Genomic DNA, 17,285 nt, shown 5'->3' with positions numbered 1-17,285 from the left:
CCAGATTTCTGGTTTCTTCCTGGATGTCCTATGATTCCAAAACTTGGGAGTCAATCTTGGGGGACCAGTTACCTTCCTCACGGGTCATTAGGATCAGAGCCTTAAAAATCAACGAAGAGTCAGGATGGACTCTTCCCTAAATTCTAACACTAAGGGCACGAGCATCAGTAATCCCTTATACTTTGACAGAGGTAACGTGAGAAGAAATAAAATAAGGATTACAAAGTGTCTTGAAATATCACAGGCTTGAAGACAAAGCTATGTACTTATGATGAAGCCGTGGGGAAATCAGGTATCCAGGGGCTCTCTGGGACTGTAACTGATGCGATGGAAGTCAACTGGCCCTTCTGCAGTGGACACAGGATCCAGGGCTCTCTGCATGGCTGCCCTGGGTCGGTTTAGAGGTTTCCCTATGCCTGCCCTCTGCAGATTTACGAGCTGTATAACGGGGGCTCAGTGCCCGTGACGTATGAGATCCAGACCAACGTCCTGTCGCAGGTTCAGGGAAAAAATTTTGATCACCCCATTTTCTGCTGCCTCAACCCCCGTGGGGAGATCCAGCCAGGCACAACCGCTCAGGTCTTGTGGCTCTTCTCACCCATTGAGGCCAAGACCTACACAGTGAGCAACAGCCTGGGCTAACATGGGGCAGGGGTTGGAGTTGGCTTCAGCAGGCCTTGCTCTGACCAGTCCCTCTCCCCACCCTCCTGACTTCTCAGGTGGATGTGCCCATACACATCCTGGGATGGAATTCCGCTGTAATCCGATTCCAGGGAGTGGGCTATGACCACCACGCCATGGGGAATACAGCCTCTTTCCATAATATCTCCTCATGGGACAACAGCTCCATACACTCGAGGCTGATGGTTCCTGGACAGGTAGGGGGAAGGGAACTGGGAAGGCCTGAGGCCTAGGAGGAGCCCGAGGGCCCAGGGTGGCCAGGGCAGGGGGATGAGGAGGCTGGAAGGAAACGAGATGATGCTGAGGATGGAGGGACTCCCGTGAAGCCTGGAACCAGCCCTCCTTCGGATTCAGGAGGCAGCACCAGCTCCACGAGAGGCTTACCCTGCCACCTAGTGGCCACAGGTGTTCCTGCTCAAGCTACTGCACCCTCTTCTCTGGGCATGTGGATGGGGTTATGGCAAGAGGGTGGGAAAGAGGCTCTTCCATTCCATGGGCTCTAAGGTATTATCTTCAAACAGAACAGCCCACCCCTGGACCTAGATGGATTTTGCTGAAATCTAGGTCACTAACACTACCTTTAGTTCACATACTCCTCAGTTTTGGGAGGTCTGACCCATCCATCTCTCCATCTGCCCACTGACCCACATGCCTGTTTACTCATCCATGTATCTATCCACCCACCCACCCACTTCTCCATCCATCCTTCTGTGCACCTGTCCAGTCACTGTCCACTTCTACATCGGCCTGTCCACCCTTCCGCTCCTACCCTTTTTGGACTCTTACTGCAGGTTGAGCACTATGGAGGACCTGGGAGGACAGAGAAGAGACAGAGTCCCAGTCCTGGAGGCACTCAGTCCAGACAGAGAGAAAGTGCCCCTTCTATGCGGCCTCAGTATTTCCAGACACCCCTACAACACAGCTCCTGTTCTGTGCCCAGTCCCAATGCCAACAGCTGATCGCCCGTTAATGAACAATCATCCTTCAGGCACTCAGACTACACTGGCTTTAACTCTGTCATCTCTAAGCAAATTCTGACCTCTCAGCCTTTCCAAGGCCATTTTTAATGGTCAGAATGATAGGCTTCAGAGTGAGACTGTCTGGGTTTATCCCAGCTGCCCCTGTGAGAGATCTTTGGAGAAAATGCGTGTGCTCTCCGAACCTTAGCAGCACGTCTGCAAAATGGGGACAATAGTAGTACCTATATCATAGGGCTATTGGGAGGCTATTCAACGGCAAGTGAATTGCCTACCGTGGTACCTGGCCTGTTGAAAGTGCTCAGTAAGTAGCAGTGGTTGCTATGGTTATTATTTCTTCACCTCCCCAAGTTGCTGTTGCGTTGTTTCCACCAACAGAATGTCTTCCTGTCCCAGTCTCACGTCTCCTTGGGAAACATTCCTGTGCAGAGCAAGTGCAGCCGCCTTCTGTTCCTCAACAACATCTCCAAGAATGAGGCAATTGTCTTTGTCTGGCAGCTGAAGCCTCTAGACTTTGGGGAGGTAAAAGTTCCTTGTGTTCACAGAATTTGGACCTCCAGCAGGGCCCCAGATCTACCCCATCCTGTCCCTCGCAGCCCATCCTACCCCATCCCATTCCATCCTATCCCCTCCCATCCCATCCAGTATCATACAATTCGATCTCATTCCATTCCATTTTGTCCCATCCCATCTCTATGAAGTTCCACAGACTCCTTCCCCAAATCAACAGGTGTCCGTGAGTCCAATGAGAGGGAAAGTGGCTCCAGAAGGGGCGATCCCATTTGTGGTGACTCTGAAGACCTCAGTCCATGCCAGTTTCTATAGCATGGACCTGGTATGCAAGGTAGGACCAGCCCCAGAGAAAAGCTGGGCATGGGGTATAGCTCCCAGTCCTGGAGGAGAGGTGGGCTATGAGATCCCCAGACCCCCAGGGAGAGCCAGTCCCTGGAAGGGTAGGGGTCTCACAGCACAGGCCCAGGGCAAGGCCTGGCTATAAGCCCCCCAGACCTTGGTCTTCTCTCTCCTTGTCCTGGGCCACAGGTGTACCGTCAGGAACTCCTGCTGCAGTACCATAAGGAACTGCAGGAGTGGAAGGACGAGAAGGCGCGGCAGGAAGTCGAGTTCACTATCACAGATAGGGAAGTGAAGGTGAGGAGGGCCTTGAACAACACAGATCTTTCTGAATGACCTTACCAGAGGGAACAGAGGTATTGATCTCAGGGGGTCCTACATGCAAAACGGGCCAGCCTGCCCTAAGAGATTAGATTTCTTTCATTAGACTAAGCATAGCATCTCCCCAAGAGACTCTGGATACAGAGGCTGGCTGTCCATTCCCTGCTTCATGTAGCTAGTACTTAACAAGTGCCTTCTCAGTGTTAGGTACTGGGGACCAGGGGAAACTAGATAGAACTCACCTTCTGATGGAGAACAGGGTGGTGTGGTAGTTTCAGGTGTAGGCTCTGGGAACAAATTGCCGGGTTTTGAGCCCTGGGTTTGAGGATTTCTAGCTTTGTGGTCTTAGCCAAGTATTTAACCTCTCAGTTCCCTCAGTTGTAAAATGGGTGTAATATGACATCTGGGATTGGCTTCAAGGTAATTCAAGGTAATGCAAATGAGACAAGATTGGCTACAAGTTGCTAATTGTTGAAGCTGGGTGGTGGGTGATAGAAGATTCTTTGTTGCATTCTCTACAATTTTGTATACATCTGAAATTTCCCAAGTTAGGAAGGTTAAAAATAAAAGTTTTAAAAATATTTTTAAGTGTGAGTAAAATATTACCTGCCTTGTAGCACTGTTGGGAGGATTGAATGAGTTAATACATGTAAAGAGCCTGCAACAGTGCCTGGCTCCCAGTAGGCATTCACTGAACATACTACCAGCATTTGTCAGGGGAAACTGACAATAAACACAAGACAAAGCATGTCTTGATTCCTCCCCCAATCTCATAGCCTTCCCATACTTGGATTCTTATTCCTCAATCGCCTCTACATCCACCACACTGAACTCCCAGGGTGAGAGATCCCTCCCCTTTGAGGCTCTGGCCCAACTGTGAATGCAAATCATATCTTGAGGCCACAGAAGAAGGGATTTCTGAGTTAAGTCTTAATAAGAGAAGCTGTTTGTATATCACACAAAACCACAAAGCTCCAAGTCACAAGGACAGCTCTTCCAGGGCAGCCTACACATATTTGGTGGCATCTCTTCTTTCCTTCAGTAGGATAACCAGCTCTTCCTCATCTGTAGGTAGCACTTCCCTAAGGAAGGTTCTGGAAAGGGTATAGTTAGAACTTGGGCAAAACAAAGAGGGCAGCAGGTCCTGACATTGGCTTCAGACCTTTGGTGGGCCAGGAGGCAGGGCAGGAAGAGGAGAGTCCCTCTAGACCTCTTGTATCCAGACCAGCACCTCCTTGCTTCCACAGAAAAGGGCATATTGCACAGCCTGTGAACCCATGAGGAGGTACAAGGTAAGGCCATCAGCTTAGGCCCACGTCGTTGGATAATTTGTGGGGGGGTACACGCTCGCTCCCAGAGATACCTCCAACCCTTGCTCCAGCCTTCTAGAAGGGAGGGACAAAAGGGCCAATGGGTGGAGTTATACTCCTGGGTGGCCCAAAAGGACTGGTTGAGAGGCTAGGGATCCTTTGGTGATGGAAGCGCAGTCCCCAAACCCCTGCCACCATGCCTCTCCCTTCCCAAAGACGCTGCCCCCCATCAAGAAACAGCAGTCTCTCAACCAGCCCACTGGCTGGAATCTTAAGATCCCGAAGGAGGAGACATCCTGGCCATGCCCGCAGCCACCCACTCCGGGCATGCTCTACTTGGGCCTCACTGCGCGTGCCCATGCCATGGACTACTTCCTGGCCAACTTCTTCTCTGACTTTCCTCGGCACTTCGTGCACCGGTGAACTCTCAGGGAGTGAGGGGTCTCCTTCCTCTACTCTCTCTCCCCTCTTCCACTCCAGAAGAGGGACTGCCCAGACCCCACCCTTGCTAAGGGCTTGGAGCAGGTGCAGTAGTGGGGCTGGGAAAGGTTAATGGGGCATTGCTGGGTTCAAGATGCCCCCATTACTGCTTAGGTCTTTATAGAGGTGGGGAACCCCCCCTAAGCCTCCCGATCCCTCCTTCCTTCCTTTCCAACTTGGAGCCTCTCCACATCCTGCGCCGACTCTGAGAGTCAGGCTTAGTTCCCCAGATGCAGTAAGTAGCGCCATGTTTGGGTTAAGGCTGGGTCTGCCCCAAACTCATCTATGTCCTCATGACTGTGAGGCCACCACCACTGCTCATGCCCCCAGCCCTAGCATGGTGGCTTGCCCAGGCCACTCAGTGTCATGCTGCCCCAGGGAGCTGCCAAAGAGGAAGTGCATCAGTGAAGACCCAGAGGCTTCTGAGAAAGAACCCCCTGACAAGTGGACCCCTGTCTCCAAGCAGAAGAAGCAGCTTCTGGTTGACTGTCTCACGGCCATCATCAGGTGACTGTCCACACCCTGAACCCTCACCTGCCACATCTCTCCAGCCCATCCAGTATACTCTGGGTCCACCCACAGCCCCTGAAGTCCCAGCCCTTCTTTTCCTGAAAAATAATACTTCCTCACCAGATCCTTCCATTGTTGGCCCCAGTTGCTCCAGAATGGCACAGTTCTAATGGAGCCGGCTAGAGGGTTCAGTAAGGCTGGGTCCTGAGTTCTGCCTTTGCACAGCTAGTAGATGAGGTCTAGAGCCAGTTCACATTCTCTCCAGAGTTCCTGCCCCTCATTTATGTAACTCTGACCCCCTGGCTCTGTCCCCACCACAAAATGTTCACCTCTAAGACTCCATGGAGTCTGGAGGTACCTACCTCTAAAGAAGGATGGGAGAGAAGCAATGGACCCAGGACTCCCTCCCTGACCTAGCACCTGTTTGTGGATACAATAGACAAGAACCACCACGTGCGGAACCCTGAAACCAAAGCCTCACAGGGGGCTGCAAGACCTCTCAGCAAGAACCTTCTTTTCCTCCCTGCTACCCAGGGGCCTGCTGGAAGACAAGACCTTCCATGAGGCCGTGGACCAAAGCCTGGTGGAGCAGATACCTTACTTCTGCCAGTTCTGGAGTGAGCAGTCAGCCAGGTTCATGGCCCAGGACAGCAGCCTGCATGTAGCACCAGACCTGTTTCTGTCCTCTGATAGCCGGGAGGATGCGGAAGACAAGGAGCAGAAGGAGGATAACCAGAGGCTGGGGAAGCAAGAAGAGGAGGAAGAGACAGAGGAGGACGATAAAGAGGAAGAAGAAGAGCTGGAGGAGGAGGAAGAGGAGGAAGAAGAGGAGACAGGCAAGGAGGAGCTGGAGGAGGAGGAGGAGGAGGAGGAGGAGGAGGAAGAGGAGGAAAAAGAGAAGGGAGAGAAGTTGACCTGGACAGGGATGGAGCCCATGCTGCAGCCTACGTCCCAGGAGTCCCTGAAGTGGCGGTGGCAGCAGCAGCTGAAGGTCATATTGAAGGAGGAGCAAGAGCAGGACAAGAAGGAGGCCATTAGCCGGTGAGCAGCCAGATCCAGGTGAGGGTTTGAAGGGGGCTGTGTGCAGAAGGATCCTGCAAACCGATGGTATACTGGGGCGGCCTCCACTGTGTGCATCTCTTCCAACTCAGTGTTCACTGACACTATGTTAGAAGTGTATGGCCTGGTGGGAGCATTTACAGAATGGTGATCTGAGCTTTTTTTTTTTTCTCCAAGACCTGGCTATTAGCATTCAACACCACACCACTTCAAGGAGGGTAGTTATAGTCTTCTAGTTCTAAGTGGGTTTCTAGAACCAGGAGAGAAGTATCACCTCTTCTTACACCACTTTTCCCTGGGATGGCTCCGGTCTCCTTCTGTCGGGGTTGGGATTCCCTAGGCCTCACTGAGTCCCTTCTGCACACTCTGGTTGCTGGATGCCTTTCCCCCTGATTTGGGAACCACAATTGCCTGGGTTCGAATTTCACCACTGTACCAGCTGCGCACATTTGGCAACTTGGGGGGGCAGGGTTCCTAAGAGTCTGTAAAATTGGAACGAGGATGCCTCCTAGTGTTGGGAGGGTAGGAGTTAAATAAGAATCCACGCAGAGCACGTGGCGCACGGTACAGCACAGAGGAAGCCAGCGGAGGATGAGGTGGTGGCCGGATGATGGCGCTGACAACGGTGTCCTGGCCCCCCCGCAGGCTCCCGGCTTTCGCCAACCTGCAGGAGGCGCTGCTGGAGAACATAATCCAGAACATCCTGGTGGAGGCGAGCCGAGGGGAGGTGGTGCTCACCTCCCGGCCGCGCGTCATCGCCTTGCCACCGCTCAGCGTTCCCAGGTGGGGGCACCCGTGCCAGCCGCTGCGGGGACGGCGCTGGAGGAGCTCGAGAGGTGGCAGGGGCGGGCAGGCTTGGCCCGAAGCCTCGCCCCTACCCTTACGTGGGGCTTTATATCTTTCAGGATTCTGACCCCAGACCTGCTGTTGGCGGCGCCCCTTACAGCCACAGAAAACAGTGATGCCCCGGCTGGCGGCACTGCCCCATACCAACTCTTTGAGGACGCCAGGGCCCAGCCCCTCTGACTTGCTTCCCTAGGTTCTGTCTGGCCTCCTCTCTACCATCCCACCAGTAAAGCATCTAGCCTTTTTTATATATACCTGCCTTTATTTTATTTCCCCGACGACGCGGGAGCAACCTGCGTGGGCGCTCTGAGAGGGACAGATGGCAGGAGCGGCCGACTTGGACCACAGCAACTTACTGGAGACTTAGGGGCTGGGCGGTTGCGCCTCTCCACTCCACACCGCAGCTAGGCGAGGGTTCTCGAGGCTGGCCCCCGGGCGCTTGACCTGGTCAGGCCAGGGGAGGGCAATTCGGGGGGATCCTGGATGGCCTTGGCCCCAGTGTAGCCTGGGGGACAGGAAATGAACGCCACATCTGGGCAGTGCAGCAGATGGCCGCAGGATAAGTGACCATCCCTTCCACGTCCCCCTTCTGCCACTCCTGCTCCGGGGCTTGGGGGCTCCGCCCTCACCCTTTTTCAGCGGCTACAGGGCTCTCGGGACTCTGCTATGAGATTAGAAAGAAAGGGAAACCGAGGCACGTAGCTGAGGGCCAAGCACTAGACACTGGGACAAGGGACAGGTCACCGAAGGACAGCGGACCACAGTCTTTACAAGTGACTGCCGTCGTGACTCTGAATCCCCAGACTAGGGGATGTCCCGCCTTCCCTAGGATACCCACCTCTGGCTCCCCCTTGCCTGTGGCCTCTGCTCTTCTGCTCCTCCCATCTCTCCCCCTCACCCCCGCCAGAGGCAGGTGGGTGGAAAAGTGACATCTGGTGTTGTTCCAGAGGCGCCCAGGTCCCTGACCCCCCCCCCAACACACCCCCGCCGCCAAGGCCTCCGAGGAGCTCTGGCCCCAGAGCCCCGGCGGGGCGGGGAGGGGGTCGGGGGCGCTCCGCCTCCTCTGAGTCAATATTTGCCCCGAGCAAACGGGCGCCCGGACAGGTGTGAGTGTGCGTGTGTGTATGTGTGTCTAGGGGCGGGGATTGAACAGGCCGTATAAGAGCGTGCTGAGCCGAGGCTTCGGCACAAGCTCCGAGGCGTGCGCTGGGGACCAAGCCAAGCGGGGCCCGATCGGGTGGAGGGTGGCCGGGAAGGGAGGGGCAGGCCAGGTGCGCACCTGTTGTAGCCGCCCCGGCCGCCGACGTGTCAGCCGCAGGCGCGCGCAGGTGAGGCGGCGGCTGGCGGAGCCTGTGCGGCACTGCGCTCGCGGAAGACCAGGACCGAGAGATCACCAAGGGCCACAGCCAGGCCCCGGGCCCTCCGCTCCGGCCCCGCGACGAGCCCCTCGCACAAACCGGACCTGAGCGTTTTGTTCGTTCGGCTCGCGTGAGGCAGGGGCGGTTTCTCAGCACCCGCCCGGGGCCCAGCCCGATTGCCACGCAGGCACCTGCCGCCGCCGCCGCCATAAGGGTCGGAGAGGTTGTTCGCCGCTCCCAGGGGAGATCCGGCTCCCATCCGGCCCCGCCCGCTTTGCCTTGTCCTGCCCTGGCCCGCAACGCCTGGGCTGCCCAGCCCCATTGGGGTAATGCGGGCCGCAGGGCAGGCTCCACCAGGCGGCATAGGGGACTGTGGCCCGGAGCAGGGGCCTTCGGAAGTGGAAACTGGGCTTCTGGTTCGACTCTGTCCCAGCGACTTCTGTGGCCTTGGGCAGGTTATTTCCTGGCCTCTGCAGGGTTCTTCCCGTTCGCTCAATGAGGAGGTTGGTCTGGCCTCCTGTGAGGGCCTCACTAGTCCCGCTCTCCTGGTGTGTGGGCTTCTAGCAGTATATTTGAGCTCCCTGGCCCGGGAAGTTGGAGGCCCTCAAAGGGGTTGAAGCAATAGCGGTGAGGTTTGGAAAATCTGGCTGGGGTGGGCAAGAAGCATGATGAAGTCCCTCCTCCAGGTTTCTACGGTATTGTCATCCTGCGGGTTCACTCCCTACCATTTCCCTGACCCCTCTTTCAGTCTCCCCATGTCTGAGACAGACAGACTGATTGGAAAGGACAAACACAGGATCCAATAGCCCTTGCCTGATAGGGTCTCCAGGCACAGCAGCTTACTACCTTTCCCAAAGGTCATAATCCCGAGGCCTCTTGTTTCAGGGTGGGAGTGGGGTCTATGTGGCCCTCAGCTTACCTGGGACAGGGGCTCAAAGTGCTAAGATCTTTCATGGGGGAGGGGACAGAGAGTGCTCAAGACCCCTAGCCTCCTGCTTGGAGAGCATAGAACTGAGGGTTCCACGTAGGGGTCAGTCTGAGCCCCTCGTTGAGTCTGTCCTGTGACTCTAGGTGTCCTCCATCCCCCCTCCCAAAATTGATGGTGATGCTCAGCCAGCCCCAGATGAAGGGGCCAGTTGTAGGTTTGGGGTAGAATTAAGGCTCCTTGGACAGCAATAAGGAGCACCAGTTTCCTCCTCAGAGTGAAAAAGCATCGTGGGGAGGGACTGTACCCCCACACACACACACCCAGCCATAGGCAGTCCCCAGGGAAATGAGAATAATAGCCCACAGTACTAGCCCTTTCTAGCTCCAGTCTGGAGGTTGCTGGAGGTGCTGGCTTGTCCCCTCCATCATCCTCCACCCAGTCCACTGCCACCCCTGACCTGATGACCCTCAGGCCCCATGGGATTTTCTGAGCTCTGTGACAGAGAAAGGATGGCGTATGGATGAGATGGCCTGGACAGACCCAGGCAGGTCTGGGGGTGGGGAGCACAGCAGATGGCATCTGCCAGCAGAAACTAGGGGTGGGGTGCACGGGTCCCAGGCTGCACTGTGTGCAGTCCCCATCCTGGCCTCCCTGACCAGGCTTCTGTCCTGGGCCCAGACCTCTAATCCTTGCCTGGCACTGAACGATGTGCCTGTCAGGGACTGGGCCTGGTGCTGGCACACCCTCTCTGTGTCTTGGAGGGCTTCCTCTCCTGTGCCTCAATCACAGAAGGGGGCTAGAGCTCCCTGCCTCTGGCTGGCATTAGAGACCCTGGGGCTGTACAACAAGGGTCTCCCCCTGGAATGACCCCCAAGACATACACACACACAGCAGTCCTGGGGAGGGGTGGTGTTGAGGAAATGAGGCCACCAGTGGTCTGGAGTCTGCCCTTGTGACAGAGCGCCTCTGTCTCGTCCCCCCAAAGCCTAATTTCCCCGGACTTCTCCCTCCACCCCCCCAATCCCCAATCCCCGTATTTCCTGGCCCTGGCCAGGGCTCCGGTCTCTCATCCAGATCCCTCCCCCACTGCCTAGCCAGGGGCGGAGTCTCCAGGCGCCAAGCAGGCCTGCAGGTGCGGGGCTGGTGAGGGGGGTGCTCAGCAGCTGGCGTTCGAGCCTGCCCCCTCCCCCCTCGCCTGTCCAGCTCGCAGCTAGAGCCTGCTTCCTGTCATCCCTGTCAGCACCCTGGGCAGAGGAGGGAGCAGGGTGTGGAGGGGAGAGAAAAGGGACTGAGCTTGGAGTGCGGGTAGTGGTGGGACTTGGAAATGGCTGACTGGAAATGGAATTGGGGAGAAGGATGAGAGGAAGGATGAGAGGAAGGATAAGAGCACAACCAGAAGGACAAAAGGACAGACAGAGAGGATGCAGCCCAGAGCATTGTGAGAACCTCAGAGGAAATTTCAAGACCCAGAGAGGCTGCAGAACACCCCCCACCCCTACCCCACCTCCACAGCGAAAGCAAGAGCTAGAGAGAGACCCCCTGAAAGAAACCAGAGAAGAGGGACAGAGACAACGTGACCTATCCAGAGATGCACACTTCAGAAAGATGGAGGGATTTAAAGATGGAGGGTCAGAGGTCAGGTAACCAGAGGCAGAAGGCACCGTGTGTGTAGAAGGCAGAAGTGATGTGGAAATGGTGTCCATGCCACCCCACATTAATAAGAGGAATTTCCCCCAAAAGAGGAGAAAGAGGTGGCTTCTATGTGGGTTGCAAATGAGACAGCCGGGGCTGGAGGTGGGAGTGACACCCCTATCTTGGGAGACCAAGCTCTCCCCCATTAAGAAGAAGAAGGCTCTTGGGAGACCAAGCTCTCCCCCATTAAGAAGAAGAAGGCGAAAAGGTGCAAGGCATAATCTGACTCCATCTCTCCCCTTTCTCTCCTGGCCACAGCTGGAGAGACAACTGCAGCAGCTGCCCTGCCTCCACTATCCCCCTGCTGATTCTGGCCCAGCCTTGGAGCTTCTGGAGGTGCAAGCTGTCCAGGGTCCATAGGAGAGTGGGGGAACCTGGGCTTGAAGGCATGGGGGTGGGGGGTTCATACCCAGGTGCTAATCCCCATCCAGCCAAGGCAGAACCAGAGGCTCGCTGACCTTCTTGGAGATTAGTCCCCATGGTGACAGCAGGCAACTCTGCCCCCTCAGTCTGCTAGGCCTTGGGGTGGGGGGAGGCTGGGTGGGGAGGGAGGGAAACTTCCTGAGGCACCACAGGATCACAGAAGTAAGGGGTGGGAGGCCCCTCCAGGATCAGCAGTTAGCTTTGTTTACCGACATAAAACTGAGGCCCCACGAGGGGGAGGGATCTGCCCAAGACCACAGATACAACCAGAAAAAGTTCAGGGAGTAGAAGTCAGGTCTCCACTTTCACTCCCAAGCAGTCTTTCCAGGAACACAGAGGCCTGAACAAGAACAAAAGGTCAGGATACTCTCCTCTGACCCTCCCATACTGAGATCCTGAGCAGAGTGGCTGGAATGGGGTGAGGTGGGAAGGCGCCCCTCCTGAGTGCTAGGCTGACTTCCACACGCAAGTGTGGGAAGGTGGATGCAGACCCCAGAGTGAGGCTTGCTGCCCTGACTCCTTCCCTCACCCCACCCAGCCCAGCCCCAGGGGGTGGGCAGAACCATACAGAGAAGCCAGTTATAACCACAACCACAGGAGTTAACAGCTAACATTTATTGGGTGCGTACAACAGGCTGTGTTTTACATGCATTTAAATCTTCACAAGTTTTTAATATTATTATTCCCATGTTACAGAGGGAGAAAAAAGAAACAGAGTGGAAGTAGTGGAGCCTGGATTTGAACACATGCAGCAGTGTGACTCCAGAGCCTACTCTTCAGTGTCTGTATAATGGTGGGTGGGTGACTGAGACCATCCTCTTTAGGTGACTGTGTGCATGTGAAAGTGCATACTCGTGTGTGACTCCAACACCCAGCACACTGTCCGGCACACAGTAAGTACATTGTATTAAATATTTGAGAAATGAGTGAACAGAGGTCTGCCCGTCATGAGTGTGACTTTGAGGTGTCTATTAAATCCTAGGAGACTGTCCACATGTGATGCCTGTGGGACTATGTGCCTGCACTGTGTGAACATGTGTGTGTGTGTGTGTGTGTGTGTGTGTGTGTGCCTTCTCCCTGCCGCCCTGTGCCAGCCCTGTGGCTTTGTGTCTGGGTAAGTGGGTGGTGATAAAAGCTGCCTCCCTTCTCTCTGGATGGTGGGCAGCTCTCCATCCCTACTGAGGGGCTCTGTTTATAGCGGGATAAGACAATGCATCTTCATGAGTGGGGTTCCCTCCTCCTCTTCCAGACCCACCTCTTTGGGGCCCAGCTGTTGGACCCTGCCTGAGCTGAGCTGGTCTCTCCCTCATTATCTCTGTCTCCCAGGAGACCAGACCTCACAGCCCCAGGGAAAGTGCTCATCTGCCTGTCCCTGGCTCCAGACCTGGGGGGGGGGGGGAGGCAGGGAGCAGAGGAGCAAGGCTGCAAAGGAGGGGCTGAGGGTGGTACCAGGGTGCAGAAGGCACCATTCACAGAATTTGCATCTTCAGTCACCCAAGCCCAGGGTGATTTCCCAGTGAAATGAGGGGTAAGGGGTGGGAGCAGGCCCGCCCAATAGTATGGAGAAGCAGGGCCTTTCATGGGATGAGGCTCTATATGAGGGAGACTTCACTTCTCTGGGGATTCTCAGGGCCTTTACCTGGAATGGGGACCTGGGAGAGAGCCCAGGATTGTGTTTGAAGGTTTCTTTGTTGGATCTACATATCCCCATATGGGATGGGGGTAGGAGTGGGATCTCTGGGAGACAGAACTGGGTCTGAGGGTTTCTCTGTGGGGTCTGAGGGTGCCTTATGAGATGGGTGTTTGGGTTGAATCATGGGAAGGGGAGTGGTCCTGGGATTTCTCTGTGGAACCACATGTCACTATATGAGATGAAGAACTGGATAGGGCGAGGGTGGGGTTCTCTGAAGGCGATGAGGTCCCTATGAGATCTTGAGGTCTCTTGAAGGTGTAGGTCTGGGGACACTGTTTTGTTTGTTTGTTTGTTTGTTCATCTACCTAACTCCCCCTCTCCACACCTAAAGGCCAAAGCTGTGGATGTGGAGGAGGTAGCGGTGAGGGTGCTGAGCTTGCAAACAAAGCCACCTGTGCATCCATCCTTCAGGAAGCTCTGGGCACAACTGATCTGGGAAAACAAACAGGACCAGCTGCTGGGGGCTGGGAGGGGACTAGGAGCGGGTTGGGTGGAGGGAGGCTGGAGGACTGGAGCTGGACCAGCCTGGTAGAGAAAGGGACAGAAGCCCAGAGTTTCATTCTGGCACACCAGGCAGGGCCCCTGACAGCCCCTTCCTTGCCCCTTCCCCCCAAGTGGTTCATTCTTTCCTTTCTCCTGTGACTTCAGAAGAGCGGAGCCAGGGTGGGGTCTAGGGGGATGGGGAGACCCTGAGGGAAGTCTAGAGGTCTTCTGGGAAACTGGCCATTAGCAATGTGGTGGGTGTGCAGACAGAACTAAAAGCCGTGGATTGTAGGGTTGGGGCAGTGGTACCTAAACCGTTGGTTTTTTGTTTGTTTGTTTTTCTGTGTGGTTGCCTCTCACTTGCGCCCCCAACTGGGGACCTGACGTGCAACCTAGTAATGTGCCCTGGCTGGGAATCGAACCAGCGACACTTGGCTCGCAGGCCGACGCTCAATCCACTGAGCCACAGCAGCCAGGGCTTCTAAACCGTTTTCCTGACAAGGAGGCTGAGGTACAGGGCAGGGGCCAGGATCAGAGCTTAGGATGAGCAGTGGCCCTGCTCACACGCAGGGTCTCCAGCAAATCCCAGCCGGACTCTTAATTCTAACTTGGATCTCAGCTGTGGCACTCCCACCACGTCCCTGCGGAACGCAGTCTTCTGACCAACACCTGAACTGGAAACAGCGCTCCCCAGGTGGAGCCCCAGCCTCAGGAGCAGGCCCAGACGCTAGGCTCCAGCTCCTGTAAACACGGCGTCCAGCCTGACAGACTCCCCGCAGCCTCGGATCTAACACCAGGCGCCCGCGTCACGGACCAGCGCAGACGCACAGCCTGACGCAATCGCCACCGGCGCTCGCCACCCCTCCCAACCTCGGCTAGCACCAGCTGCCTCCTCCACCCGCCCCGCGGCCTCAGCATTCCACCCAGAGCGGCCCGCCCGCGCCTCCTGGTGGCCGATTTCAGAATTTTCCGGTAGAGAGCGGGGAGGACGGCAGAAGGGAGGGAAGGAGAAATGCGCATCCTCACGTCCCATGGCTGCCCTAGTCTCGACTTGGGAAACCAAGGCCAGGGACCAGGACACAGAGTCCAGGATTGGCTCTTGCCCTCCTCTTTAGTTTGTATTTTCCCCCTTATGGTTTTGGGGAAAGGATGGCCTATTTGTGTCTCCAAACCTCTTCTAGGGTACCGAGTCAATGGACTGGGCGTGGTTCTGACCCATCCCCAGTCAAACCTGACTGTGGTTGTCCCTGCTCTGACTTAAATACTCCTAACTTGGACTTCACTTCTCATGTTCTAGGGCAATTCCTCAGCAGTGAAAAAGAGAGACCCAAGGGAGACTTTGGCTGTCCTCAGCACCTGTTCTTGGCACCCCAAGATGGAGACATTGGTAGGGTGGGCAAATCATTACTCCCACGCTCTCACTGTAGAATTTCCTCTACAGCCCTTCCGCCATGGACATCTGACCCCACCTTGTTCACACACTCGTTCAAGATTTACTGAGTGTCTACTATGAGTCCAGCCCTATGCTAAGGTTTGAAGATAATAAAACTGACACAGCCTGCTTAAATGGAGCTTACACCTAGTATAAAAGGAAATATTCTGCACACCCGTGAACACCCATAGGCAAAAGATGAAAAAGACAAGTTTACAGAGTGATAAATACTCTAAAGAAAACATGGGGGATGTGATGGACACTAAATGTCTGGAACAGGGTCACCCAGGAGGGAACAAAGGAGCCAACCAGGCCAAGATCTTGTGACTAAGACGCTCCAGGTAATGGGAACAAATGCAAGGGCTCTGAGGTAGGAACGGACTTGGCAGTAGGAGAAAGGATAGGCGAGCTAGGCTAGACTTCCAGGAGCAGGGGTGGGGAGGGGAGCTGCATCTGGCCTGTGAACCCCCTTAATCACAGGAGGTTGGGTGTCCAGCAGTGGCTTTGCAGTCAAATGGTCTAAATTCTAGTCTTGCTCTGGCACTGACTAGTTATGTAAACTTGGACAAGACCTTCACCTCCCTGAGCCTCAGTTTTCACATCTGTATACCAATTCCTACCCGTTGAAATGTTTTTGAGTCAATGAGGAAAGCAGTTGGCTCATAGGAAAAAAAAAAAAAAAGTTCCCTTGTCACTCACCCCTCCACTTCTGCTAAAATAGCTCATCCGTTAAGGAAAATTCACAATTTTGCCAGAAGCCTTTATGTCACTGACAGCTGTGTGGTTAGAGGTTAGAAATTCTGCTGCAAGTTGTGAAGAAATGGCTTCCCTGGAGCCTCCCTTGAGGCCCCAAGCCTTTCCCCCTCCTTTTCTCCCCTGCCCCCCCTCCTCTCTTCCCCCAGGACACAAGCAGGGGGGTTGGGGTCAAGGGCCTAGGACCTACAGTCAAAAGAGAGGTTCACATTTCAGCTGAGCCACTAGTCAGCTGGTACACTTCCTCGACCACGTTCCGCGGAAACCGTCTAAGCCGCCGCTGCTTCTGTGAAATGCAGGGCAATCACAGCACCTACCTCGTGGGTTCGGTAGGAGAATTAGTTGAGATCACGCACGTAAGCGCTCCGAGCAGAGCACCTGGCCTGAACTAGGCGCTCAGTAATCAGCTGCTAGCTCTCACGTAGACGTCGGGAGCGAGCCCCCAGGCCCTGAGCGCTGCCTGGCGGCTGGCGGCTTCGCGGATCCGGCTGCGCTAAGGTTGAAACGTTCTTCCCAGTCACTCTAGAGAGTCACTTCCTTAGCTACTATTATTCCCAGGCGCTTTGTAAATCCGCGCCCTTCCTTGGGCGGTTCAAGTTTCCAGCGCTTTGCACCGCCTTGCGCCCCTCTCCACCCACCAGCTCAAGAAAACTCCCGAAACGCAGCACCGAGCCTGGGAACTCAAGTTTGGGAGGAAAGTGGCTGCGATGGACCAGTCCTCCGGGGAAGAGAGGACCGAAGACGATGAGAAAAGTCATTAGTGGGAGCCTGTCTCTCTCTGTTCTAGTGTCGCTCAAAAGAGAGGCCACGACCTAGGGCTGAAGGAGAGGTGGAGTTTAGCCATTAGGAAGAACTTCCGCGCCTCAAGTCCGGAATGCGCGGTTTTAGCGGGCACCGCAGGATAGCCTGGTACCTCTATCCCTGAGGATCTGGGCCGGATTGGGGGGGGGGGGGTTCTGCCCTGAGGTCGGGTGCACTTTGCCTGGCTCTGGCCCCACAAAAAGAAAAAGCGGAGTCAGCCTTGGCTGCAGCGGGCGCGCGACGTGCGCCTCAGCACTTTCTTTTGTCATCCCCGAGAGTAGGGGCCAGATTGGCGGCTTCGGGAAAGGCCCCTGCTCCCCAGGGAACACACTAGAGCTGACCGCAGCCTGCCCGCTGACTCAGCTCTCCCCACCCCAGCGGGAGAGGGTGCCGGGAGGGAGGCGAGGCCGGGTATAAAGCCCGGCACGCCCGGCCTGCGCGCAGCCTCTGCGTTTTCGTCGGTACCGCGCTCAATCACCTGGTGAATACGAGGTGCTGGGGCAGTGTCATTTCAGGGCGGCGGAGGGCAAGATGAGGGGGAGCCACTAGCACCCGGGCTCCAGCCCAGCCTAGGTCCAGTCCCTGGGTCCTTCATCCACAGCCCGGTTGGGTGGGCCTGGGCCGGGGCTGGGAAGGGTGTTCGCCAGACGCTGAACACTTAGCCCTGTCCTCCTTGCCTCAGCGGC

The 17,285-nt window shown here is 55.7% G+C and overlaps 1 protein-coding gene across 1 annotated transcript in view; it reads left to right on the top strand.

Annotated features, from left to right (window-relative positions):
- The window catches only part of CFAP65 (cilia and flagella associated protein 65), a 32,963-nt gene extending 25,712 nt beyond the window's left edge, over positions 1-7,251 (top strand). The window contains 12 exon segments of the mRNA XM_090284097.1: positions 430-621; positions 720-878; positions 2,037-2,180; positions 2,389-2,502; positions 2,700-2,807; positions 4,079-4,123; positions 4,358-4,560; positions 5,000-5,128; positions 5,666-6,172; positions 6,836-6,973; positions 7,096-7,126; positions 7,128-7,251. Coding sequence (XP_090140223.1) covers positions 430-621; positions 720-878; positions 2,037-2,180; positions 2,389-2,502; positions 2,700-2,807; positions 4,079-4,123; positions 4,358-4,560; positions 5,000-5,128; positions 5,666-6,172; positions 6,836-6,973; positions 7,096-7,126; positions 7,128-7,229 — 1,872 coding nt within the window. The 3' untranslated portion in view covers positions 7,230-7,251.
- The last annotated feature ends 10,034 nt before the right edge of the window (positions 7,252-17,285 follow it).

This window comes from Furipterus horrens, unplaced genomic scaffold (genome assembly GCF_987537825.1).
Source record: "Furipterus horrens unplaced genomic scaffold, mFurHor1.1.pri manual_scaffold_1, whole genome shotgun sequence".
NCBI classification, from domain to species: Eukaryota; Metazoa; Chordata; class Mammalia; order Chiroptera; family Furipteridae; genus Furipterus; species Furipterus horrens.
The sequence above is the reverse complement of the archived record's forward strand: the minus strand, read 5'-3'. Positions and strand labels throughout refer to the sequence as shown.